The sequence below is a fragment of the Elgaria multicarinata genome, chromosome 9 (genome assembly GCF_023053635.1).
Source record: "Elgaria multicarinata webbii isolate HBS135686 ecotype San Diego chromosome 9, rElgMul1.1.pri, whole genome shotgun sequence".
Taxonomy (NCBI): Eukaryota; Metazoa; Chordata; class Lepidosauria; order Squamata; family Anguidae; genus Elgaria; species Elgaria multicarinata.
Window position 1 is genome coordinate 81,316,384 of NC_086179.1, and position 26,029 is coordinate 81,342,412.

At 40.7% G+C, this 26,029-nt stretch overlaps 2 protein-coding genes across 2 annotated transcripts in view; one reads left to right on the top strand and one right to left on the bottom strand.

Annotated features, from left to right (window-relative positions):
* Nucleotides 1–26,029, top strand: part of FBXL13 (F-box and leucine rich repeat protein 13) — a 107,367-nt gene that overhangs the window by 33,774 nt on the left and 47,564 nt on the right. The window contains exons 10-12 of the mRNA XM_063135016.1: nucleotides 13,309–13,361; nucleotides 17,509–17,609; nucleotides 23,106–23,235. Of these exons, the coding sequence (XP_062991086.1) occupies nucleotides 13,309–13,361; nucleotides 17,509–17,609; nucleotides 23,106–23,235 (284 nt within the window). The remainder of the gene's footprint in view (nucleotides 1–13,308; nucleotides 13,362–17,508; nucleotides 17,610–23,105; nucleotides 23,236–26,029) is intronic.
* LRRC17 (leucine rich repeat containing 17) lies at nucleotides 656–23,383 on the bottom strand. The gene is made up of 4 exons (XM_063134196.1): nucleotides 23,176–23,383; nucleotides 10,941–11,846; nucleotides 6,442–6,597; nucleotides 656–1,389 (listed from the first exon to the last, which is right to left on the bottom strand). Exons 2-4 carry the CDS (start codon nucleotides 11,704–11,706, stop codon nucleotides 989–991), a joined length of 1,323 nt encoding a protein of 440 aa, XP_062990266.1. The 5' UTR covers nucleotides 11,707–11,846; nucleotides 23,176–23,383; the 3' UTR covers nucleotides 656–988.

Consider the following 26,029-nt stretch of genomic DNA (forward strand, 5'->3'; position numbering starts at 1 on the left):
AACCATATCTAGATTAGTGATGGCAGGGAGCCTGAGTAGGTCACACTCTCTGATTTTTCTGTGAGCACAACCAGACTGCCAGCAAATTGACTATCAACAGCATCAAAGTGTTACTGCCTAATAATATCAGATTCATAGAAGTTATAAAACAATACTGTTTGTGGACTGTTCCACCTCAATCTAGTTTGTAGTTCTCATCCTTTCTCCCCCCCACACTCTGTTTCCTAGTGCATGTGCACAATACAATGCATTGAGACTCCTCAGCTTTGCCTAGCTAGCTGGCCCTGCACATGGAAAGCCACCTTGGTCGTTCTGGATTTCAACTTCCTACCTAGCAACTTAAATTTACCTTCCAGGATCTCATAACTACATTTCCCCATATCGTTGTACCAACATGGACCATGGTCACTGACTCAATCCCAGCAGTATCTACAAAGCTATCTAGATGGTGCATGATATCTGCAACATTTACACAAAGCATGCAATTTACTATGTAGTCTACATGCCCATCACAAACCTAGTTGTCCATGCGTCTAATGATTGGGAATAAGCTTCATGAAACACAGCAGGACTTACTTCTGAGTAAACATGTTTAGGATTAACCAGGATATCTGCAATCCTATGTACACTTAGCTGTAAGTCCCATTGCACATAGTGAGGCTTACTTCTGAGTAAACATATATAGGAGATCATCTTTAGGAGGCTTGAGCCTAACTCTATAAAGAGATTCAGTTAATTACACATAAATGAATTAGCTGCAGTAAATTAAGGTTGTACACATGATTAACAAACATGGAAAAAATGACTCTCAGACTGATTAAAAATAGTAGATTTATAAAGAAATACATAATTGATGTCATTGTGATTAGTACTGAAAAACTATTTTAGCAGATACTCCCTTACAAATAAACACCACATTTAACAAAAAATACAAACGACCCTGTTTTCTTACACAAATATTAAAAGCTTGAATGTAGCTGTGAACAAGTTAACTTATTACAGTGACAATTACTCCATGTTTCTTTTTTGTTTGAACTGGGTATTCGTGCTTTTCCCGTTCTTCATCTTCTGTATCCTGTTCAAATGTTTCCGGGAAAACAGAGAGCTTGTCTTTGGGACACTCTTCATAATAGCTTCTGACATATTTTCCAACAAGCCAGCCTTTGTATTCCTCAGGTGTTTTACATTCTAAGCCATTATAGTGAACACTGTAATGGTGTTTCAACCAGTAGAAAAGGTAGTGAATATTATAGTCACATCTCCAAGGGTTTTGTCTAAGCCACAGTATTTTCAAAAAGTACAAGTGTTCCAATACTCCATATTCAAAATTGTGCAGGGAGTTGTTTGATAAATCTAGTTCTTCTAGGTTGATGAGTCCTACAAAAGCAGCTATTCCAAAAAAATAAATAAAACAATAGAAATGATAAATAAAGTATGTACCTTCTCTGCTGCTTGGAGAAATTTATTATACCATTACACATTACATGAAATTCCTTGACCTGGTTCACACATAATGGCAATTCCTGCGTTGTTTAACCCAGGAATTGCAGGGATGAGCAGAGTGTGCGAGCTGTGCATGAGCCATTTCCACATTTAATTAACAATCCAGGAACATCCTGTGTGAAATTGGAAACGTGTGAACTCAGATCCTCTGGGTGGTTCATGGACTAAACAAGAGTTAACACAAAAATAAACCATGGGTTAACTCTTGGTTGTTTAACCCATAAACAACTCAGAGTTTCTGGGATAACATATCACAAAACAACCCATGAACAGAGTGGGTTGTTCCTGGGTTGTTAATTAAAAGCAGAAATGGCTTGCATGCTCTGCTCGTTCATGCAATTCATGGGTTAAACAACCTAGGAATTGCCCATAGATACCAATGAGGTCCTTGTGTCCTGGTTCAGATAATGACTATCACAGCATAATAAGGCTAAATATGAACAAGCCTTTGAGCATGAACGTAGCTGCTTCATTCCTCCCTTTGCATAAACTGAAAACAAACCAAGAGGTCTTGATTAAACATGTTTTCCAATTTGTCCAAACTGGGAAGTATGATTACCAGCTTCAGAACAAACAGTGTTAAACTATGGTTTGAAGTTGGTTTAATATCCTGGCTTGTTTGTAATGTGTTATCCAGTTTGGACAAAAGTGGACACGATAGTTAATGAATGACTTGGGTAATGCATGGCCAAAGTACAGTTCATGTCTCCATTTATTAAGCCAAAGTATTTATCACTGAAATGTGGCTTGTTTATGAGTGTATATTTTAAATTAGAGAAGTATGACAAAGTTATTTTTAAAAAGGTAAAAGATTGGACAAGGTGCTTGGCCAAGTCCGGTCGACCACCTTTGTGCTTGACCCTTGCCCCTCATGGCTCATTACATCAAATAAGGAGGGGATCGCCGGCTGGGTCCAGGAGGTTGTAAATGCCTCCTTGAGAGAGGGAGTGGTGCCGGCCTCTTTAAAAGAGGCGGTAATTAGACCACTCCTGAAGAAGCCTAATCTGGACCCAGAGGATGTTAACAACTACAGGCCGGTGGCTAATATCCCTTTCCTGGGCAAGGTGCTTGAGCGGGTGGTTGCAGGACAACTCCAGGCACTCTTGAATGAAACGGATTATCTAGATCCATTTCAATCGGGCTTCAGGCCTGGTTTTGGAACGGAAACTGCCTTGGTCGCCCTGTGGGATGACCTCTGTCGGGAGAGAGACGGGGGAGTGCGACCCTGTTGGTTCTCCTGGACCTCTCAGCGGCCTTCGATACCATCGACCATGGTATCCTTCTGGATAGGTTGTCTGAGCTGGGAGTTGGAGGCACTGCGTTGCAGTGGTTCCGCTCCTACTTGGATGGCCGATTCCAGAAGGTGGTGCTGGGGGATTATTGCTCTGTGCCGTGGCACCTAAGCCATGGGGTTCCACAGGGCTCTATCTTATCCCCTATGCTGTTTAACATATACATGAAGCTGCTGGGGGAGGTTATCCGGAGATGTGGACTGAGGTGTCATCAATATGCAGATGATACCCAGCTCTACCTTTCCTTTTCATCAAACCCAGGTGAGGCAGTGGCTGTTCTGAACCAGTGTCTGGGCATGGTAATGGACTGGATGAGGGCTAATAAACTGAAACTCAATCCAGACAAGACGGAGGTACTGTTAGCGGGTGGTTCTTCTGTCCGGCGAGGTGATGTTTGCCCTGTCCTGGACGGGGTTGCACTCCCCCTAAAGGATCGGGTCCATAGTTTGGGGGTGCTCTTCGATCCAGAACTGTCACTTGAGGCACAGGTGAACTCAGTGGCAAAGAGCACCTTTTATCAGCTCAGGCTGATATACCAGCTGCGCCCTTATCTGGACAGAGATAGCTTAGCTACAGTTATCCATGCTCTGATAACCTCTCGTTTGGATTACTGCAATGCGTTATACGTGGGGCTGCCTTTGAAAACGGTCCGGAAACTTCAACTGGTGCAAAACAGGGCAGCAAGGTTATTAACAGGGACTGGCCGGCGAGATCACATTACGCCAGTCCTTTTACAACTTCATTGGCTTCCAGTCCAGGTCCGGGCCCAATTCAAAGTGCTGGTATTAACATTTAAAGCCCTAAACGGTTTGGGGCCAGGTTATCTGAAGGAACGCCTCCTCCCATATGTACCTACCCGGACCTTAAGATCATCTACAGGGGGCCTTCTCCATGAGCCCCTGCCAAAGGAAGTGAGGCAGGTGGCTACTAGGAGGAGGGCTTTCTCCGCTGTGGCACCCCGGTTGTGGAACGAGCTCCCCAGAGAGGTCCGCTTGGCGCCTACACTGTACTGCTTTCGTCGCCAGCTGAAGACCTTTTTATTCACTCAGTATTTTAACACTTAATTTTAACTTAAATTTAAATTTTACTGTTTTAACTCTGTATTTTAATCCTATATCAACTTTGCTATGTGGTTTTATCCTGGTTGCGCTTTTTATACTGTATTTCGTAATTGTGTTTTAAACTGTTGGGTGTTTTACTGTGGTTTTAATTTTTGTGAACCGCCCAGAGAGCTTCGGCTATTGGGCGGTATAAAAATGTAATAAATAAATAAATAAATAAATAAATTTATTTCTTACCCTTGACACTAAAATATGGAGTTATTTTGAAATATAGCATGAATCATATGTCATCTGTTTAGCAAATCTATGCATTAGCATGTGTAAATGAAGGCTTTATCTAGCTTGAGGTGAACAGTACGAAGGAGAAGGCAAAACCAAACTTGACAATTCGATATCATAATCACATAGAAATGTATAGAAAATGACTGCTTTTAAATTGAGTACCTTATGATAAGGAATGTAAGCTGGATAAAATGGAGTATATCTCCAGAGTTTTGGACTTCAACTCCCAGATGCCCATGCTAGCATGGCCAATGGTCAGGGAAGCCAGGAGCTGAAGTCTAAAACATAAGAACCCCTTTCTAAAGCCATCCAAATCGGTGGCCATCACTACATCTTGTGGTAGTGAATTCCATAATTTAACTATGCACTGTGTGAAGAAGTACTTGCTTTTACTTGTCCTGAATCTTCCACCAGTCAGCTTCATGGGATGACCCTAGGTTCTAGTATTTTGAGAGAGGGAGAAAAATGTCTCCCTATCCACATTCTCCACATCTTGCATAATTTTGTACACCTCTGTCATGTCTTCCCTTAGACTCCTTTTTTCCAAGTTAAACTATTCAGCTTCTCTCATAGGGGAGATGCTCCAGCCCCTTAATCATTATAGTTGCCATTTTCTGCACTTTTTCCAGGTCTATAATATATATTTTTAAGTGTGGTGACCAAAACTGTACACAGTGTTCTAAGTGTGGCTGCATCATACATTTTTATAAAGGCAGTATGATACTAGCAGTTTTATTCTCAATTCCTTTTCTTATAATGCTTAACATGGAGTTTGCCTTCCTTACAGCTGCCACACACTGGGTTGACATTTTCATCAAGCTGTCCACCACAACTACAAGAACTCTTTCTTGTTTGGTCACTGCCAGCTCAGATCCCATCAGGCTAAACTTGAAGTTGTGAGGGTTTGTTTGCCCCAGTGTGCATCACCTTACACTTGCTTATTTATTTATTTATTTATTTATTACATTTCTATACTGCCCAATAGCCGGAGCTCTCTGGGCGGTTCACAAAAATTAAAACCATTCAAAGTATAAAACAACAGTATAAAACCATAATATAAAATACAATATAAAAACTCAACCAGATAAAAACAGCAGCAATGCAAAATTACAAATTTAAAACCATGTTATTTAAAATTTATAGATTGTTAAAATGTTGGGAGAATAAAAAGGTCTTCACCTGGCGTCTAAAAGCATATAATGCTTACATTGAACCACATCTGCCATTTGGATGCCCACTGTCCCAGCTTGGAGAGATCCCTTTGGAGTTCTTCACAATCCCTTTGTGTTTTAACAACCTTAATTAATTTGTTGTCATTGGCAAACTTGGCCACTTCACTGCTCACGCCTAATTCCAGATCATTTATGAACAAGTTGAAAATAATTGGTCCCAATACCGATCCCTGTGGGACCCCACTATTTACTTCCCTCCATCGGGAGAACTGACCATTTATTCTTACTCTCTGGTTCTTATCCTTTAACCAGTTACTCTTTCATAAGAGGAACTCTCCTCTTATTCCATGACTGCTAAGTTTGTTCAGGAGTCTTTGGTGAGGGACTTTATCAAAAGCCTTTTGGAAGTCCAAGTAAACAATGTCCACCGGATCACCCCTGTCTACATGTTTGTTGACACTCTCAAAGAATTCTAGAAGATTAGTGAGGCAGGACTTGCCTTTGCGGAAGCTGTGTTCATTCTTCTTCAGCAGGACATGCCCTTCTATATGCTTACTAATTTTGTCTTTAATAATGCATCTGGAGATATATTTTCTGCCCACCCAGTTATACAGTAAAAGAATCATCATGCTTTAATACAGTTTGGAATTTTTTTCTTTAGAATAATTTTAATATTAAAGAAAAAAAAAAAACATTGCCACCCTGATTCTAAACACAATGGTTGGTCCCAAAGAGCTAGTTTAGGTATGCCCAAGAACTTGCCTGTGCCCAGTAGGATTTTGACACAGTTCTTTGGATCCTGGTCTATATGGAATTTGTCATAACAGTGACCTACAGGAAGCAGTCAGTGGCCAATCAGATTGCTCTGTACACTATTGTGAATCCTATGTACCAGCCCCAGAATGAAGATTAAAATAATCTGATTAATGTGCGTATTTATGCTCCTCATAAATCAGAACTGGCATACAGGAAAATAATAAAGTTGGCAGGCGTGCAATTTGTATCTGTGACTTATTTCATCATATTTTAAAAATTACATTTTGAGGAAATGGGCCACATTTTGCAAAGCCTAGTATGAAAAACAATGATAATGTTAGATAATACTCCTTTATGATGAGAAAGTTTGCTTACCTGGGTCTATGTGAACTATTCCATTACTACTGAGGTTTAATGCCTTCAGTTCATTAATGTCTTCAAACTCCTTGGGTCGTAGCTGCTTGATTTTATTGTTAGAAAGATCGAGTTTAACTACATCTGAAGGTATATTACCAGGAACTTTCTTTAACTCTTGAGGAAGAAAAAAAGAAATATATATTGACATGATAATCTCTCTACCCTCCCCTATCTGCCAGATGCCTGGCCTCTTGCCTTCATTTGTAGTCAAGCTATGTTTCCAGTCAATTACTTTTATTATGCAAATTGCAAACAAACAGGCCTTACTTCAAGCCACAGACAGCATCCTTATACAACAATTGACAACAAGTTTTCCTAGCAGGCTTTTCGTAATACGGCACAATTCAGGTAATCACCTGGGTTACAGCACTATGAGTGAGAATTGCTACTACCGCTGGCTATTACAGACCCTTCCTCTCAGACTGAGTGTCCTACTAAGTCCACCAAATCAAGGTGGGTCTTTCCACAGGGTCACCTTCCTTGCTGCAAGTCCTTTGGATTCCCTCATGACCTGATGTTGTTCCTGCCTTCTCATCTGACATCCAACCCTTGGGTCTCTTATTCCCACCCCCTCCTCCTCTCCCTTAGGAGCCCGTGTTCCCACAAGTTCAGGGGAGGGCCCAGCCTGGCTATAATCCAAATGATAGACTGGTGGGCTTCACCTTCTCTGTCGCTGTTATTTTCACCATCCCCCCTTCTACAACCTTCATGCCTTGACAACTCCTTCCACCTTCACCTCCCTGTCTGACTCAGAATCAGTTCCTATGGCTTCTTGGGGTGCATCTGCAGAGGTGCTGGACCCAATCCCTACTCCAATTGCCCCTATACTAGCATAGTTTACCATGTATTCACATGCATTGTTGGGGCTTTTTAGCATTTAAGGCAGATGCACAGTTCAAATAAAGGATAAAGCAAACTAAAATGAATAATCTAAAAATATAAAAGAGGTAATATAAAATATAAAAGAATAATAGATCAGAAGAAATAAACACAGTGCTAAAATGATGCCAAATGCAAAGACAGTGTGTGTTTCAAATTCATTTTTGAATTTGTGCTAACACACTTTTTTATTTAAACATTTGCAGCCTGTAAAGTATTTGGCAACATTAAATCTTTCCAAATACTAAAGATTCTTTTCCATGGTCAGGTTGAACCCTTTGCCATGGAATAAGCTGTCATGGAAGGCTGATTTAAAGATTTACCCAGGTACTTCAGTCTGCCCATCTAGTAGCGATGCAAAAGAAACACAAACGCAACCCCTCTATATTGCAATTTCGATAGGGATATGAGGGCTTGTTTTATTTCCCTTGTGCTTTGTTTATATTCAGTAAGCTCTGACAAGTTTTATATCTCTATACTTATGGCAACATGGTCACTGAAAACACAGCCAAGTTCCTTGCTGCAGCTGTTAGAACAAGGTCACAGATATTAAGTGAGGCTGAGTCATTTTCAGTTTGATTCTTTTACAGTCCTTGTTTCTAATCTTGTTAAATTTAATAATGTTATTGTATTAACAGAGTGTACATTTCAATTCCGACTCAGGTTTTTGGTACCGGAATTGTATGTTTTTATGTTCTGTGGACTGGAAATAAAGAGCTACTACTTTATTTTATTAATATTACTTTTATATCACTTAATATTCTACAATCTCTTAGCAGTTCACAAAAATATATAAAATACTATAATGGTGTTTTATCTTCCCTCGAGCTCCAAATACCAGGAAATTGGAGTTGTTAAGGGCCAGACAGTATGGCATGGTATCCTCTGCTGTGGTTAGTTCCAGCTTCACCACTACCTTGGAGCTGGATGACACTCAGTGGCAGAGTGATGGGCATAAGTCCCAGATTTGCCTGTTCACCAGAACAGACACATGGGGTCTATGCAACTGAAATTGTCGTGAAACTGAAGCTACAGTTCTATGTAACAAGGGCCTAACTGCCAACCAATGCCTTGAAGGTGGTCTACTCCACCCCCTTGCTCAGTGCAGGATAGCCACAAATTATTCCTCCTTACTCCTCATTTACACTTTCCACACAGGATTTTGGATTGGTTTGTTATCCCAAAAGAAACATCTTGTGCAGTAGGTTAATATACCCCATAGTGTAGAACGAGAGAGAGAGAGGGAGAGAAAGAGATTATCTTATTTTTAAGGACTTTTTGAGTCCTTAAAAGGACTTCTTGAGGAGTCAAGCTTTGGATTTCATATTTTCCTGAACTGCATTGTAACTAAATTATATGCAAACAGTCAAAAGTAAGCCGTATGTAAGGACTGGGTTGGGGCAGAGTAGCTCTCAGTGATAATATTGAATAGTGTTCATGTCATTGGCTACTCAGAAAAAAGTCTTAGGTAGGGCAATATATATTAAGGACTCTGAACAATTGCACACACTTTATATAAGTAGTAAGTATTTCTCTTCCTAAACTCTCATTGAAATCCAAATCTCCATCATAGTGTCACCTTCAGTGGGGGAAGAAAAATAAAACTTGAGGAGGGGGCTATAGAACTTGGAAATAAATAAATTCCATGACAAGGTCTGAGAAACAAAACAGTTTAATGCCAAAATGTTCTATTCTTAAATTGTGTTTATGATCATAAGTGGGGGGGGGGGGAACTGTTTTGGAGCTCAGAATCTTGCAAGGACCTGACACTCTCTGATCTGAAAATCTGCTTCCTAGAGTGTTCTGGTTTAGGAGGAAATTCCATTCTTCACATATTCTAAGGGAATTTTGTTCATGGATTGCATATTACAGAGCTGGGTCTTCACAAAGGAAGTGATTGCTACAACGCTGCTCCAAATCTGGTGCACAACATTGTTCTACCTCAGTGAGCAGCACTGTGCTGACTGCTCTCTCCATTGTGTCCATTCTTACACTTAGGGCATGTCTACACCTCTCAACATTCCAGGAGGGAGGGGGGAGGATCTCACGATATTCTGCTTGCGAGATCCTCCCTTTTGGACAGACGCACACGCAACATCCCGGAAGGAATGAGGGATGTTGTGCAGCCTTTTTTTATATATACTGAAGATGAGCGCACGAGCTCTCCAACAAAAAAGTAAGTTGTTTTTTAAAAACAAACAAACCATTCCCGCTTCCCCCTCCCACCCTCTATGGGCATGGCGTTCCCACCTCCTTGCGTTTATTTGCGAGAAGACGGGACGAAGCTGGAATGGCCGCCCACACCTCCCTACTACAAAGCAATGGGTTGTGGCAAGAAACCACCCCCCTGCACATCTTGCTGGGTTTGGACAATGTAGCAACCCATGCTGCATTGCGGGTAATTATGGAAATTGCAGTCATGCACATGGCATGCGTGGGGACAGGTGGAAAAGCCACAATGGCTTCTTTCACATCCACGATTATCAGAAGCATATTGGGTGTGTATCATGACACAGCCTCCCCATTCCAGGCAAAATTTGTGGATCCATAGGCTCTAAGTGGAGAACTTTTTATTTTATATTGTTTCCCTCATCCTCCCAAATACCTCTCAAAATATTCTTGCTAATCTCCTGTCATTTCTTTTCCACTTCTGGCACACTTAACTTGTAACCTATCTCCCACGCAGCTTGTCTTTCCCTCCTGCTGCTGCTTCTGTGTAATCTGCAGCACTCAGGCCCACCTAAAAGTGGGTTGAGACTCCCTGTGGTCTCTGTCCAACCATTTGAGAAATAGTGCTCTAAACCAACTGAACTACTAAATAAATCCAGGCCTGTCAACCACTTACTGGTTCATTCTGAAGTTGTTGCTAGGCAACACAAGTTCTTACTGAGGATATGCGACAACACCTCATCACTCACCATAGGTTAAAATGGGCCAAACATTTGCATTTTTAATAAAAATTACAAACACATTACACAACTAGTAGGGCAAAGCATGTAGTAGATGTCCCCCATAACCTAAGAGAAAAAAGCATTCCCAAAAGACACAGTACAAATGGAGAAATCAGACACAAAGTCCAACCCTAGAAAAGTCTATGAAAAAAATTGCTGGAAGTCACCTTTAAACTCCTATGAACTAGCCATTCAAAATCAGTATGGACCAGCCTCAAATGTACATCTCCAAGACTGCCAAGTTTCAGATCAATCCGTTGAGTTGTTTTCTAAGTATGTCATAGTATCTGCTACCCCCAATTTCTTGGGGAATCATGGGATACGATTTATCTGTCTCAACCTTAACATAGGGGTACTTGTCATCTTACTCCAAGGCTCTCCATGCCTGGTGCACCTGCCAAATGTGGACACTTCTGTCATGTCATCAGGATTACATAACTTTATATCATAGCATATTGTTTGTTATGCTTAATGGTTGGATAGTAAAATGCTGCAGCACTATAAATCCTTTTACAAAAATATATGCTGCCCTTTCAGTTCTTAGGGGAAAGTCTATAATTACAACCTTGTGATATGATCATGACTGCACACCTAAAAGGTCAAAATAAATGAATGACTTCTACCAACCTTTCCTTCTGCAGTCCAGTGTTTGTACAGGAAACACATAAATGTGGCAAAGAGAGGAATCAAATTCAGGTCTGGAGACATCGGGTTTTGGTACTGCTAAACCATGGGGGTCCAGTTTTTCCTCTTCATTGCACATCTGTTCAACTTTAATCTGCTTGAGCTTTTGACCTTTCAGTTCTATTGGTTGTACACATTTAGCATAATTTCCCAAGTTCCTGTTTCTTGGAAGCTGCAGCATTGTTATAAGAGTTTCCGTTTGACAGTTGCAATGCCAAGGATTATCATACAGGCGTAAATAACTTAAAAGAGGCATGTAAATAAACACTTCTTCAGACAAAACCTTAAGCTGATTGTGCTGCAGTAAAAGTGTAGTTAATTTATTTAAACCAAAAAATGCTTGGTCCTCAATCTTTGAGATCTCATTCTGTTGTAAATCTAGGCTTTTTAATTTTTTGTACTTGGAAAACATGTTGTTCTTCAGCTTTCGAATCCTGTTTCTTGCTAGGAGCATGTGTTTTAAATCTTCAGGCCAATCAGACAGTACAAATGTCAGTTTTCTTTCTTGACAATCTAAGTATTTGTCATGAAGATAGGTATATACATCACATGGGGGACCAGGTGTATAACGCTTAACAGTGCCGGATGCTTTTCTTAAGCCATTTGCCCTTCCATTATTTGCTTTGTTCCTTGAACTTCCATTTCTTGTCTTCCTACAGTCAGCTGCTTTACAAAAGAAAAGTAGTATTATAATCGTAACCACTTGCATCCTGTCATCCAGCTGGCCCCAATTACTTTGTACGACAGCTGGAACAGTCAGAGTATTCCTTTGAAATCTGAGTTTGGAAGTCTTAAACTAAACTAGCGTAGTTCTGAATGAAGGAGGCACAGCTGGGGTATGTGGAATATCTGTGTTGGAACAAAAGCAGAATATTAGAAAGCTATTTCTGTAGAAGATTATATAATAAACTAAAACTGATGGTATATCAAAATCATTTTCAGTATAATATATGCAGCACATTGCAACTTGAAAATACCTTCTGGTAGAGGTAATAACGGCATTCTTCCCTCTTAAAGGAAGGTACAAAATGCTTTGGTCACATAAGAAACTTTCTGATGTCATATAAATGTCTCTGCAGTGACCTGACACAAGGATCTCTGTGGATGAATTTGTTCATCATCTATTAAATGAACCTACCATCAATTCACTTCTTCAGATCTAACCATCCGTTTCTAAATATTTTCTTGACCACATTATCCTGTAGTTCCAAAACAATATCATATTCCATGACAATACTTTCTGGGATAAAAGGTTATTCATCCAATTCTATACATTTTTAATCATAGGATCCGGGAAAAGATATTTGCCCAGGAATCCTCATTTCTTTTCAGCCTGGGGACTAGGGATCAATGAAAAAAGAGAGGACATTGAGACAGATGTCCATGGCATGGGTGAAATTTCTTGCAGGAGAGGGGTGATCTTAGTACCCCCCCCCAAAAAAAGCTTGCAATTGCCCAATCCATGCTTAGAAGTGATGGTAGACACAAAAATAGAGGGATATAGCCTTATATGTACTAACTGATAGGCTGATATTCTTCTTCTTGACCTCATCAAGCCTGAGAACTGTCAGAGGAGACCAATCATCCTGCAGCTGGCAGCATGACCAAGACTCACTAGGGAAGCCTGTCTCTCAGTTTGAGAATTGTTGTTAACAGAGAAGTTGCATGTCATTGGTGATGTGAGGGTTGTTAAAAAGCAGAAACTATTTTGTCTGAAATGAAATAAAAGTTTTATCTGCTGTCCTATGCACAGGTTTTATTATGTGATACAGAATTTCAAATTCTGTACACTATTGGTTGGATTGAGATGTAGCTATGCTTAGAACAGACCTACTGAAACCATTGGAACAAGTTAGTCTTTATGTCCTGCTGTTTTTAATGGTCTGTTCCAAGCATGAAGAAGTCTTGATCCAACCCACAGCAATTAACCCTTAAATTACTAACAGTGCAATCTAACAGCATAACTAACAGCATAAGTCCCGGTATGTTCAGTGGGGCTTGCTCCCACATGTGTGTTTAGAATGGCAGCCTAAGATAGACCTTGTTTATAATGTAATTTTTGTGAACCGCCCAGAGAGCTTCGGCTATTGGGCGGTATAAAAATGTAATAAATAAATAAATAAATAAATAAAAATAATATCCTCTATTTGGCTGAAATTTTTTTTCAAGACTTTTCAATAATTCTCCTTTATATCATGATTTTCCCTTGCATTATCAATTGGGATTGATGTTAATGAAAAATAGTAAGTATTATACCTATTGTGATTTTCAAGTTATTCAAGCTATTGATTTCTTGTTAAATTTATTTTAGGTCAATGTAAGAATTTGCAAGAGTTAAATGTCTCTGAATGTCAAGGGTTAAATGTAAGTATTAATTTTAAATGTTTACAAACGTGAGCCACCTTCAGAAGTAGTAAACTGTACTTCTGTTTTTTCCCCCCATTTCTACAGAAAACACAGTAGTCAAAACATTATTTAAACAAATACTTTGGATTTAGAAACCAGCTGACTTCCATAGTTTGCAATCAAGGAGGGTCTTTATAAATCCCTAAATCCCCAGCTTCAGTCTACCCCAACAGTGCTTTTAACCAGGATCTATATCAAGTGGATCTGCAGCAAAGATTATGTATGTGTGGTGCTCCAAAAGATGATTTTGTCTATTTATAAGCCAATAGAAGAAAAGACCTTATTTTCCAATCTAAACAATTTTTCTTTCTGCATTCTACATAGAAAATAGACATGAAGTCCCTATATATACTCAATGTTCTAACCCATAATCAGTTTTATATAGTGAAATCATCATCTTTTCATGTTTATATGAATCAAAGAGTATGTATTCTTTGAGAGAATAACTACAAATAGAAGTTATTAAAATGGTTCAACTGAAATCAAATATATAAGTTGTTTTCTACAAACATTCCTAAATCAGCACACTCTGGTTTTATGCTTGCCTGATCTGACCTCACTGTTTCCCCTGACTAAGCCTACATCACCAGTTGGAATAAATGACATACAACCTTTTGTGTTTCTTCAATATGTCTTGGGTGTTCTCTATTGGCCATTTCCACGAGTACTACTGCCAAATATGATGACAGTCCAGTGGAAGGCAATCAGATTTGTATACGTGGAAGAAAAGAAAACTTGATTATATATATATCCAAATAACTGAGAACCAACCTAAACATGGCAGTGGCAATTATGCATGTTTAAACACGAAATTGCCCAATTACCAAGAAAGGGAGTGTGAACCTGATTTTAACAGCAAATGTTTGTGAGGAAGGCAGTACTGTCCATGGCTTACTGCCCTGCAGTTTCCTTTCCTGGACATTTCCCCCATTAATCACATTTCCATACTAGGAGTGGTGTTGGCTAAATGAAAAAGCACATGGGAAGATAAGCTACAGGGAGATAAATGACAGGCAGAGGCAGGGTTCAGCAGTCCTCACCGATGCAGCCTTTTTGTAGGGCTTTCACCCCCTCTATAAATGTCATATTTAAACAGAGAACTGTTACAGTTTGGCCCTAAAAGAATGTTGTGGTAGTGTTTCCAATTTTTAAAAAAGGCAAAAACAATTCCCTCCAGAGTTTGTTTATCCCATACGTTGTACCATGTAATTGTAGAGATCATGCTAAGTCATATATGTGAAGGAATGAAGCGATGTATCAATTAATCCTTCACAGTTTTAAAGCAGCTTCTTCTAATTATAAAAGGTGTGTGTGGGGTGTTCTGTTAGGTAGCCAGGAACATCTCAATGCTTGCAGAAGCAGCTTTTACTAGTATGCTATAAGTTAACATTTAACAATAGGTTACATCCAAACAGTGGTCTTGCAAGAAAGCAAGGGGAATTTCCTGCCCTCTTCCCTCATGCTCCCTGAAAATCCTTACCTAGTGGGAATGGATTAGAGGCAGATTATGCAAGCAAAGTTCCCACAACAACCCTCTTCCTACATCCCAGGATAGGGTTTGGGGGATTCTCTTTCAAGAGTGGTCTTGCACAAGTCCTGCTTTGGATGCACCCAATTAAAACAACTTCCTGTTCTGCAAGAAAGTATATTGGAGAACATTCTACATTTGAGAGTCAACTTCAGACCATTTCACAATGCAATGTAATTTTAATGGGGAGCGGGAAAGTTTTGTATTTCTTAAAGCGAGGGACTTGTCATTTGCTTTTTCAGTGGTTCACATCCTATAAAATTTCAAATTTTTGGAGAAAGGGACAAAGATTAATAGAATTAGATGTTAGGGTCAATTTAGGATTACTCATATTCAATTTCTTCATCAAAATGTAATGTTGTGGTATTGTTTGCAGGAATGGTGTCAGGTAGTTACATTTATGGTTTGGCAAATACTTGGAACAGCCTGTCACCCAGCCAGTACATAGAGGTAGCCTGATGGCTCTCTCAGTAATAAATTGATCATACTGAGGAAGTGAGCAGTCCTGGGAGTTTTAATGCATTTAGTAACATGAGAATGGCTTTCTGGGATAACCTGTTTCTTTATGCCAGAAGGATTCTTAAGCTGTGATACTATGATCCTGTTTACTTCAAGGTTTCGATGACACTTTAATTGATGATGATTTAATAAGCAACACACAGTAGCTTATTTTTTAAATAGTCCATGATGCCCCTCCACATGAATGGACTAATAAGCTAGTGTGCATAGCTCATTAAGCCACTGTCTGTGATTTGACTTATCCCCCCAGCCCGTCGCACTGCAGTTCTCCCACCCAAGTGTGCTGGTGTCCCATCTTCCCTTGTGGTGTTTGAGCCCATTTAAGCCTCCTGCCCAAGGGTGCAGTAGCTGTTCCCAATGCCGCAGTAGTGCTATTTCATTCATTCACTAAAACGCAGTGGCGCATTTTACTCATTGACACTACTGCAGTAGCTGTTTTGGGCTATTCTCAAAGTAGGATTCTTTCCATTACACGGAGAATGCCCATGAAGAATAGAGCAGCGGCAGTGACCTGAACCACTCCTGCTGCACTACTGTATAGGCAAGCAAATTATCCCATTGTTCCCCAGCAAACGACATGATACCGACTGTGGGTTAAATAACCCACTCTGCAGAATTTTGGTTATCAGAATGGCTTATTTTCGACAGATCTGTGGAAATCTGTCGAATTTAAAAATACTCGTGGATTTTAAAAATACTGATAGATAAAGTGATAAGCCATGATGAATTAAATAAACCATCATGATTTATTTAACCCATCATGGATTATCATGTCATCTGCCTGCCGGTTCGGGTCGATCCGGACCTCCCCTGACCCACTCCGGAACTGGATCTGGAGCAAGATCAGAAGGTCCAAATCGATATTCGGCCCCCATTTTCCTCCCTTCCCCACTTACTAGCCTCCATGGCGGACAGCAGAGGCAGGTAAGTGGGGAAGGGAGGACAAAATGGGGGCCGAATAAGCCCCCTCCCCCTTACCTGGCTCCACAGACCATGGCGGCAGTGGGCAGCAGAGCCAGGTAAGCCCCCTCCCCCACTTACCTGGGGGAGGGTACCCTCCCCCACTTACCTGGCTCTGTCATCCATCGTGATCTGCGCGGCGGCCTCAGTTGAAGTCGCTGCCTGGGACCCAGGTAAGCCCCCCTCCCCCTGCCCCTTTACCTGGCTCTGCCACCATCGCCGCACGGACTGCAGCAGCAGAGCCAGGTAAGCCCCCCTCTCCCACTTACCTGGCTCCGTTGCGGTTTGGGGGGCGGCTTCAACTGTGGCCCAGGCTTCAGGCCAGAAACACGCCGTGGTCTGGACCACGATGGAGCCAGGTGAGCCCCCCTCCCCCCTTACCTTGCTCCGCTGCTGTTGCCACATGGACTGCGGCAGCAGCAGCGGAGCCAGGTAAGCCCCCTTCCCCACTTACCTGGCTCTGCCGCTGTTGCCGCATGGACCGCGGTGACAGCGGATGGGGGAGCCAGGTAAGCTCCCCTCCCCACTTACTTGGCTCCGAAGCTTCAGATCGATCCAAATCGCTTTGGGCCGATCCGGACCTCCCCCGATCTGCTCTGGGACCAGGCTTCAAGGTCTGGATCAGCCCTCCATTTAGAGAGATGATGTCCCCTAGACAGCATCTGGTGATGGGGTTGGTGGGGAGAGACATTGGATTGTTCAGTTTCCTGGCCCTTAGACAAGGCTCTAAGCTCGGAGCCAGGAAACCCTGCCCCCTGCCTCCTCACTCTCCCCCTCATAGCCAGTGCACTGGCAAGGCACCTCCCGCTCTGCCTAGGATACTTGTAAGCCTCTGAGTTCAGAGGCTTACAAGTAGCCAGAGTACATCCCATAGGATTGTGCCCTAAGTAATTTTAGTTTTATTTACATGTTGTATTCTATCAAGAATTTGGTTATGCTAGATAGTACTTAGGTAATGGAATTGGGCATGCAATATTTAGATTTAACATTACAAGATTTCTATCTGGTGTGGGATGCAATTAAAATGCTTCTGAAAGCCGTCATATTCTACTTTTTAAAATGAAACCAATTCAATTTATGGTTTTCCATATTGAATAGGATGAATTAATGAGACTTGTATCAGAAGGTTGTCCAGCTCTCCTTTACTTAAACTTATCCCACACAGATGTTACAAATGGGACACTAAGACTTCTGTCAAGGTAAAAAAATGTTATAAGAATATTTGAATTAAGTATGTCTGTATAAGAATGAGTTGCAGTATATCCGTCCTTGAGAATTTTATTAGATTCCATCCTTGTAAATTCAGCTATTATCTATCTATCTATCTATCTATCTATTTTCATAATTTTAATATGGAAACAACTAATAATAATTTATTAAGTGCATTATTGTCCATGTCTCATTTATCCATGTAATTCTGTTTGGTATGTAACTAATTAGGATGCCGCATTTTACCATGGGGAACGTAGTTTGAGAACATCTCAAAGCTTGCAGAAGCTGCTTTTACTAATATGCTGTAACTTAGCATTTAACAATATGTTACATCCAAACAGTTGGATGTAAGAAAGGAATTCCTTAGTTTGAGAACAACTTAGCTTGAGAACAACTTTTCCAAGACAATCCAGTGAATTCTTGAATACATATAGTGGCTTGTGCCTCCCCAAGTTTATCCCCAGCCTAACTTCTGCTTACTTATACCTGCCCTCGCTCTGCTTGCCAGCTCTTCCAGTGTCTAGTTCCACCTGACATTCACTTGCTTCATAAACAAAAATTTAAATGCTTCTGTGACTGTACATGTTTGAGTTAGTGTTCAACTATTTACAAAAAATATATAAAGCATACCTGATTATATTTGATACCACAACATAGGAAAATAAATGGAGTAGAACAGCCTTTGCTTAATAATGCTCAAGCTAATTAATCAGAAGTAGTTTCTACCATTCACAAGGATTGAATATATCTGGGAAGAAATACTAACACTAAAGACTTAGTGAGTAACAACATTTATCAAGGGATATTTTAAAAGTGTGGTGCTACCTAAGATATGCACAGGTAATTTAAGAAACGCCTTTCTAGAGGTAACCAAGAGCTTTTCCAACATGAGGTATTTATGGTGCACTTGTGATTGGGAGGGGGTGGGCCAGAGAGCCAAATGGCTGCTGGAATGCCTCTGCACTTCTTTGGTGTGGGCAGAAGTACGCCCATGCCAGAGAAGCGTGTAAAGGTAAAAAAAAAAGTTTTAAAAGCTTTTTTAAAAATGAGGGGGACACTTGGACGTGCCGCGGTGCCCATGCAGTGACGCGCAGTTGTGTGGCGGTGCCCAGGCACAGCGGCACAGGCGTGGTGGTGCACAGCACGCTCCTTCAGATGCAAACCCCGCACTCGCTCCTTAGCTTGGGGACAACCCACAGGAGTGCAAGTGTGAGGTTTTGAGGGCTCGCAGCACCAATCTGCCATCATCAAGAAGGGGCCCAAGAGACTCAGCTTGGTCCTCAGGGCTTTCCTGTTCGCCACCAATATAATCTCCAATCTCTGCTGTTCATAATTATGCACCTCAGCTGTTCACAATGCGCTTAGCCTACATGAAGAATGTTATACAGCTAGCTTGCTAAATCAGTAGCTTTCCACTGAAATAATTCTTGCCCTAAGACACAATCAATTCTAAAAGCCTGCGCACTTTTATAGCATTATTCCATTTTCTAATGCCCAACAAGATCTTTTCTCACTCTCTTGTTATCACCAGCTTTTGCCTTCACAAAAGCATGATACCATGTAAATAGCTATATCCTCTTTACTGTCTCATCTTACAATCTTGGCACTAATGTATCAATGTGAGTGATTTATGCCCATCATAACATAGCATTCTACTTTTCTGGTTTTTCTATTCAAAGTCTGGAATAATTCTATTACTTGTCAAACTATATCATCCCAATTACATTGTCTTCTTGTAACCACAAAAACAAAACAAAAAGCAGCAAACAGCTCAGGCTTAAAAATAAGACCTCCCCCCTTAATAAAACTTATTTTTGAACCAGTTTGCTGCTATTGGCAGCTCCAGTCAACCACAGCTTCTGAACCATTTTGTTTTACAAACAGCCATTTGTAATAATCATTGTAATCAGATATGGTTATTCAGCCAATCCGATTCAGGGTGAGGGCTATATGTCTTGGATAGACATAGGGCATGTCTATTTATTTATTTATTACATTTTTATACCGCCCAATAGCTGAAGCTCTCTGGGTGGTTCACAAAAATTAAAACCATGAAGAACATAAAAACAACCAACAATTTAAAAACACGAATACAAAATATAATATAAAAAGACCTGCCGATATTCCAGGGATCGCCCTGGGATCATTCCTGTGCATCCACATGATGCACAGGGGATCCTGGGACCAGGGAGGGATGATCCCTCCCTTTCCCCAGGATATTGGCATACCCTTTAATCCTGGGTTTTCCTGCGGTCTCGGGCTTGTCCTGAGACTGCGGGACATGTGGCTGGCTGTCCCAGTTTGTCCCGGTTCTTTATGAGTAAACATGAGAAACCGAGCATGGGGCATATAGCTCCTCAGGAGCTCCGTGCCCATTGGGGTGGGGTGGAGAGAGTGGGAAGATTTTTTTTTAAAAAAAACCCACTTACTTTTGCGCTTGAGCGCTCATCTTCCAAAAAAAAAAAAAAGTGGGCGCAACGTCCTACGTCCTCCCGGGACGTCACGTGCCGCATGTAGACTGAGGGGGAGGATCTCATGAGCATAATACCATGAGATCCTCCCCCTCCCTCCTGGAAAGCTGGGAGGTCTAGACATGCCCCCACTCTCACTCTGAACTTTCTTTTGCCTTCATTCAGATTGGCTGCATGTCAGTGTCACTCTTAGTAGAAAGATTCAAGTGAAAAATGGTTCTGAATCTACAGCCAGTCAGCGCTACAAAGAGGCTCACAATAGAGCACTGTCACCTGAAAAGAGGGTGCAGGGAACCTGAATATATGACATATGGTGGCACATGCCACCTCCACAGTACCCTTTCAAGAAAACAAATGGCTCAAAAGACTACTAAAAAATAGAATGGGATAGAAATTTGGTGTAAAATATTTTACAAAAGCCATTTTAGTTCAACCATAGATTTGGGACTTCTGATTGTTTATATAAAAACATTATAAACAAATAAGTAAGCACCTTAGGTTTACCAGAAAAACGTATGAATAAATCCCACTACAGGCTACACAATGGAAATAAAAGAAAAAAATGGGAGTATTATAGGAAGCTAAGTATTGACTAATACAAGCTAAGTTGTAATACAAGTTGACTAACTAAAGCATCTGAACTATAAGAAGATGATGTTTTCCTATGTCCTAGTAGTGATGAAAACTGATACCATTTGATGTTGTTTGTCATTGACTGTGTTCCAATGTTACTTTAAGCCATGAACGGTAGCTTAATATATCAAAATATGAATGAGCAGCATATTAGTGTACGCATACCATTTGTTCCCCCTTAGCCCCTCTCTTTGCTTGATTGGTAAACATACCAAGAAAAAGAAAGCTTGATATGCCACCAAAGATATGCCAATGATCTATTAAAAAGTCAATGTTCATAAGCAAACAACAAATTGTAGTTTAAACCTGGCTTTCAGTCGTGGCTTGTCTGGAATAAACCACAATTCTGGGTTCAAACATCACACAAAGTTCTCCTTTTCCTGACTTGTTTACCTGGTTACCTGAAGGGAGGGGGCAAAGTAGGAGTGAACAGACTGCATGTAACAGTATGATGCTTGTGTACATTCTGGCCTATTACACCATCACTCATTGCTTCAAGCTGTGGTGTAAAATGTGTGAGCTGCATGTAAACTGCCAAGTCATTTCTGGCAGCCCACCAGACACCCCCCTGCATCTGTCGATGAACAAAGATAAGGAAACACTTTACTTGCTAGCACCAGCAAGAGAAACCCTTCCCTTGTGTCTCTACATATTGAACACAAGGGGTTAACTGTGTATATGCATGCACACGCACATATGTGCAGCACTTAGCACCATCCAATCCAGCCCTTAGAGTCAAAAAGGTTGTACATCGCTTGCTTAAAGTGATGAGTGAACGCAGCCATTGTCATAGCCAGGCTACCATGGAGACAACTCCAAACAAAGCATGCAAACCCAGTCCTGTGCATATTTACTCAAAAGTAAGTTGCGGTGAATTCACTGGGACTTACCATCCTAGTATATGTGCTTGACATTGTAGCCTTTAATTGGAAATCTTTCCAGTTAAGATGTCTTTCTTAGGCTTTTATTGAATAATAATGCTGTTCAGCAATATTAGTGTATGTACAATGAATATAAACCACAGGTTGTGACCTCAAAACTAAATCTGATCATGATAATGTAGAAGAAAATGAAAACCATAGGCCTTACGTTCTCACATAAAAGCTTGTCTGCATGTTTTATTTCCTTTTTTTCTTGATATGAAAACAAAGGCATGCTGTGTGTATATTACTTTCCACATTATTTAAATTTATCCCAATTTATTTGCACATTTTATTCTTTCTCTCTCTCTCTCTCTCTCCCTCTCTCTCTCTCTCTCATCAATTGAGAATCCAAACATAAACCTTACAAATAGTGGCCATGATGTCATGCTTTCATCATTGTGGGTGTTCCCAATCCTACAATTGTTTTTGATGACTAGTGAAATTGCCTTAAAATGTTTTCCTAAACTAAACTTTTGCACAGCATGATGTCTCTACTCCTAATGATATGTTGTATTTTTTTTCCTGCAAGCTGTCATTTCTGGTAATGTGGGTTACATTACTTATTTATTTCAACTATGATATAATTACATAAAATCAATAGTCTTCAGTATGATAATTCCTACATTTGCGTTGCAAAAATAAATGGAAGCAGATGTATAGTTTCAGAATATACAGTTGCCATGTGTATTGTGCAACCACTTTCTTTGTCTATCATTGGATATACATAAATAAGTCTTTCCTACCGATGTCATGCAATGCAATCCTGTGTATCTTTACTCAGAAGTAAATCTCACTAGGCTCAATGGGGCTTACTTCCAAGTAGCTGTGCACAGATATTGCAGCTTTAGACTTTTATCTGTGAGCGTTGCTACTTTGTAGTTTTGCTTTTGTTAAAATTGCTGTTTCAAGCCTTAATGGAAACAGTGACATGACCAGGCACAGTTTAACAGTTAGTTTAATTTTCTGAAAGCTTTTAATGTTCTTTGATTGAGTTCTAGTTTTCATTTTGAACACATACAACTTGTGAAGCTAATGTTGCAACTTTGTCTTTAATTTTTTTTTGAGATTTCATGTATTTCCAATGTAGTGCATAAGTATTTAGATTTACAACCAAGCCCCCCCCCCCAAAAAAAAGTTAAAATATATTTATTAGACCTAACATTGCAATCCTATAAATGTCTACTCAGAAGTAAGCCACACTGGGTGCAATGGGACTTACTCCCAGGTAGGTGTATCTAGGATTCCAGTTTTCAGGGACATTATGAAGCAGTATAAAGTTCATACAACCGGGAAAAGTGAAGCACAAAGTCTTTTGTATCCAGTTAAAGATAAAGCTCCCGTTATACTCCAGCATCCACCCATGTTATTAGAAAGCTACAGTATCAAATTGCATCAGAAATCTGTACATGCATTTATAGTAACTGCTTCCCCCCCCCTTCTTTTTTATCGGGTACAGGGGCTTCTCCAACTTACAATATTTAAGTTTAGCTTATTGCAGAAAATTCACAGACAAAGGTTTACAGTACCTCGGCTCTGGAAGAGGATGTCACAAACTCATCTATTTGGATATTTCAGGCTGCCTCCAGGTTTGCATTTCGGTTTTCTTTTTCATACGGTGGGGAAGGCGATCCTTTAGAGGACTGACGGCACCCAGCACTCATGGTATGCTAAAGTAGCAAAAGCAGTGCAGCACACTTTTCAGAGGTTTTAAATTACATTACCACAGCTGCTTAAATTTTCCTGAGGAATAGCACTATAGGCTTTTGGCTTTTTTCCAGTGGGTGTCTTAACTATAAACAACCAGTTCTTATTGCATAATGAAAGCATGCATTGCTTTTGGGGCTGGACTTAAAACATGCATGTTTTGTGCTGTGTTACTTGCATGTATACAATTTTAAATTCCAGATTTGAAGAACTTAATAATACCCAAATATCCTCTACCGACAAACAACAAATAAACATTCTTTGAAGGGGACAGGATTTCCCAAAAAAGGAAATCAATTTTCCAGTGAGTTGTTTAATAATCTTTTCCTTGTTTTATAAAGTGCTAGAGTGTGGCATTGTATCTTGCTACCTTTCTTTCAGTAGTGGCTTTCTACTTTTGGCAAAATTTCTGGAAATCTGTGTGTGAGAGGACATTTTAAACCCCAAGAAGAAAACACCCAAACCATGTAGACAAGTATTAACATTGTATCCAACTCTATTCTGCTTGAACACAAATTATTCTCCCTATATAAAAAAGGTTATTCCAGAAGTCAACCTAAGTCAAAGCATAGCCTATAGAGTTTCATATATTCATTCTCTCCAATAGCGTAATCCTTGTTTGAGCAACAAAACTTGTTCATACAGTGCATAGTTAAACTACGGAATTTACTGCCACAAGGTGTAGTGATGGCAACCAATTTGGATGGCTTTAAAAGGTGGTTGGATAAATTCCTGGTGGAGAAGGCTATCAATGGCTACTAGTCCTGATGGCTATGTGCTCCCTCCAGTATCAGAGGCAGTAAGCCTATATAAGCCAGTTGCTGGGGAACATGGGTGGGCGGGTGCTGTTGCATTCATGTTCTGCTTGTGAGTCCCTGGTCGACAGATGGTTGGCTGTCAACCAGGGACAGCTGGACTAGATAAACCCTTGGTCTGATTCAATATGGCGCTTCTAATGTTCTTAAGGTGGATCCAGGAGTCCCTCCAAGCTGTGCAACTGCTTCAGGGGGAGTGTGACTCCCATCCAGAATGAGTTGCACCTACCATATCCAGACAGAGGAAGGACCCAGCAGAAGAGTCCCAGTCTTGCCTGGATTAAGCCTCTATTTATTGGCTCTCCTCCAGAACATTACTGGGACCAGCAAAAGAAAATACTAAAAAAACAACAACCAACATGGTCTGGTATCACAAGGACCCATACTCAGTGACTTCCTATGTAATGTTGTTGTATCTGTCAGTTTAAAAAATGGAAAAGGAGTGGGAATTAACTTCAAGAAGATATGCATCATGTGGTTAAAATACTCTCCTGTCTGCACTGTACAGGGAGATTTGGGATGGAGATCTCATTTTTCTTTTCCCACTTTCCAGAACCTCCCCCGCCCCAAAACTATATAGCAATAAAATGTTCATGTTTGGGGCTGGCAGCCAGTGCCAGACCTGAGCCCTGTAGAACTATATAGCTAGAACTATATAGCAGAATGGGGGAAGGTTGCAGGTAGGTGGACAAGAAAAAATGTGTCTTCATCTTATTGAACGCCCCACCCCCCACCAACCCTGTGAATCCCACACAGCACCATAAATTTCCTCTTCTAGGCTGACTAAAGCCTTAAACAGGAGCATTCTAGGCTACACTGCTACATTTTCTTATGTTGCCCTGTTTGTGTAAAGTTATAATCAACATTCCAGATTTCTTCGCTTTCTGGATTCTCCTGCAGATTCATTGGTTTCCCTTTACTTTTCTTAACTTTCCAGTGAAAAACTGTACTATTTTAGAGCAGGAGTGAGGAATGGTTTAATAGTCTGATAAATTTCATTGGCCTGCAGCAGGACCCAGGGGTTAGAAGAAGAGAGGAATACACATGGCTGGGTGTAAACAGAACACAATTTTATTGACGTGACACCTTCCAAATGCTGGTGTAAAGAGGTCAGGAAACAGACAGTTGTTTCTGACATTTGACTGCTGACAGGATAATCAGCCAACCTGACAGCTAGGTGATAAAATGCTTAGCTGTGATAACTATAGGGAGAATGAGTGATAATGCAAATGAGTCCCATAGCCTCTTCCGGCCACCCCCAATGCCAACCAATCCTAAAAGCCCCTGAATCCTTTAAGGGGTTTGTTGTGGGATTCTCTCTTTGAAGCTATAGACCTTGGTATATTGCAAATAAACCTCTGGAGGTGGGCAGACATCCCCTTTTGTTTGCCCAGCTCCACTGCCAAACTACAGGAACTCCAGCAAGCTGATCAAGCCAACTGCTATTCTTCTTGGAAAGGTGGATACCCTTGTCTTGACCCAATTCTTGGAAACTGTGGGAGATTCTGGGCTGTGTGATAATTGTGCCTCCCAAGGAGGCCACAACGTTATGTACAGCTTCATTGTTTTCCATCCATTAGCCTTCAGCTCACCCTGAAGCCCATGATGCATGCCTGCAGGCCACAAATGTTAGCTGGCCTTGGTAGCCAACCCAAAATGTGTGGTTAAAAGGACCCTTCCCTTCCAATTCAATGCAACCATATACTTGTTTACTTGGAAGTAACTCTCAATCAGTTGAATTGGTCTTGCTTCCAAGGAACAAGACACTTCTAACTCAGTGGAACTTCCAAATAGACATGCATAGGATTGGGTGATTGTGCTGGAACCCAAAACTGCACCTCTGTGCAAAGTCAGGAACAAT

What these genes read in the sequence shown, in the direction of transcription:
- LRRC17 (XM_063134196.1), bottom strand. Translation starts at nt 11,706, where the DNA reads ATGCAAGTGGTTACGATTATAATACTACTTTTCTTTTGTAAAGCAGCT. An exon ending in ACTGGACTGCAGAAGGAAAG is followed by an intron (nt 6,598 to 10,940) that starts GTTGGTAGAAGT and finishes TTCTTCCTCAAG; the next exon opens with AGTTAAAGAAAGTTCCTGGT. An exon ending in AATAGTTCACATAGACCCAG is followed by an intron (nt 1,390 to 6,441) that starts GTAAGCAAACTT and finishes TTTTTGGAATAG; the next exon opens with CTGCTTTTGTAGGACTCATC.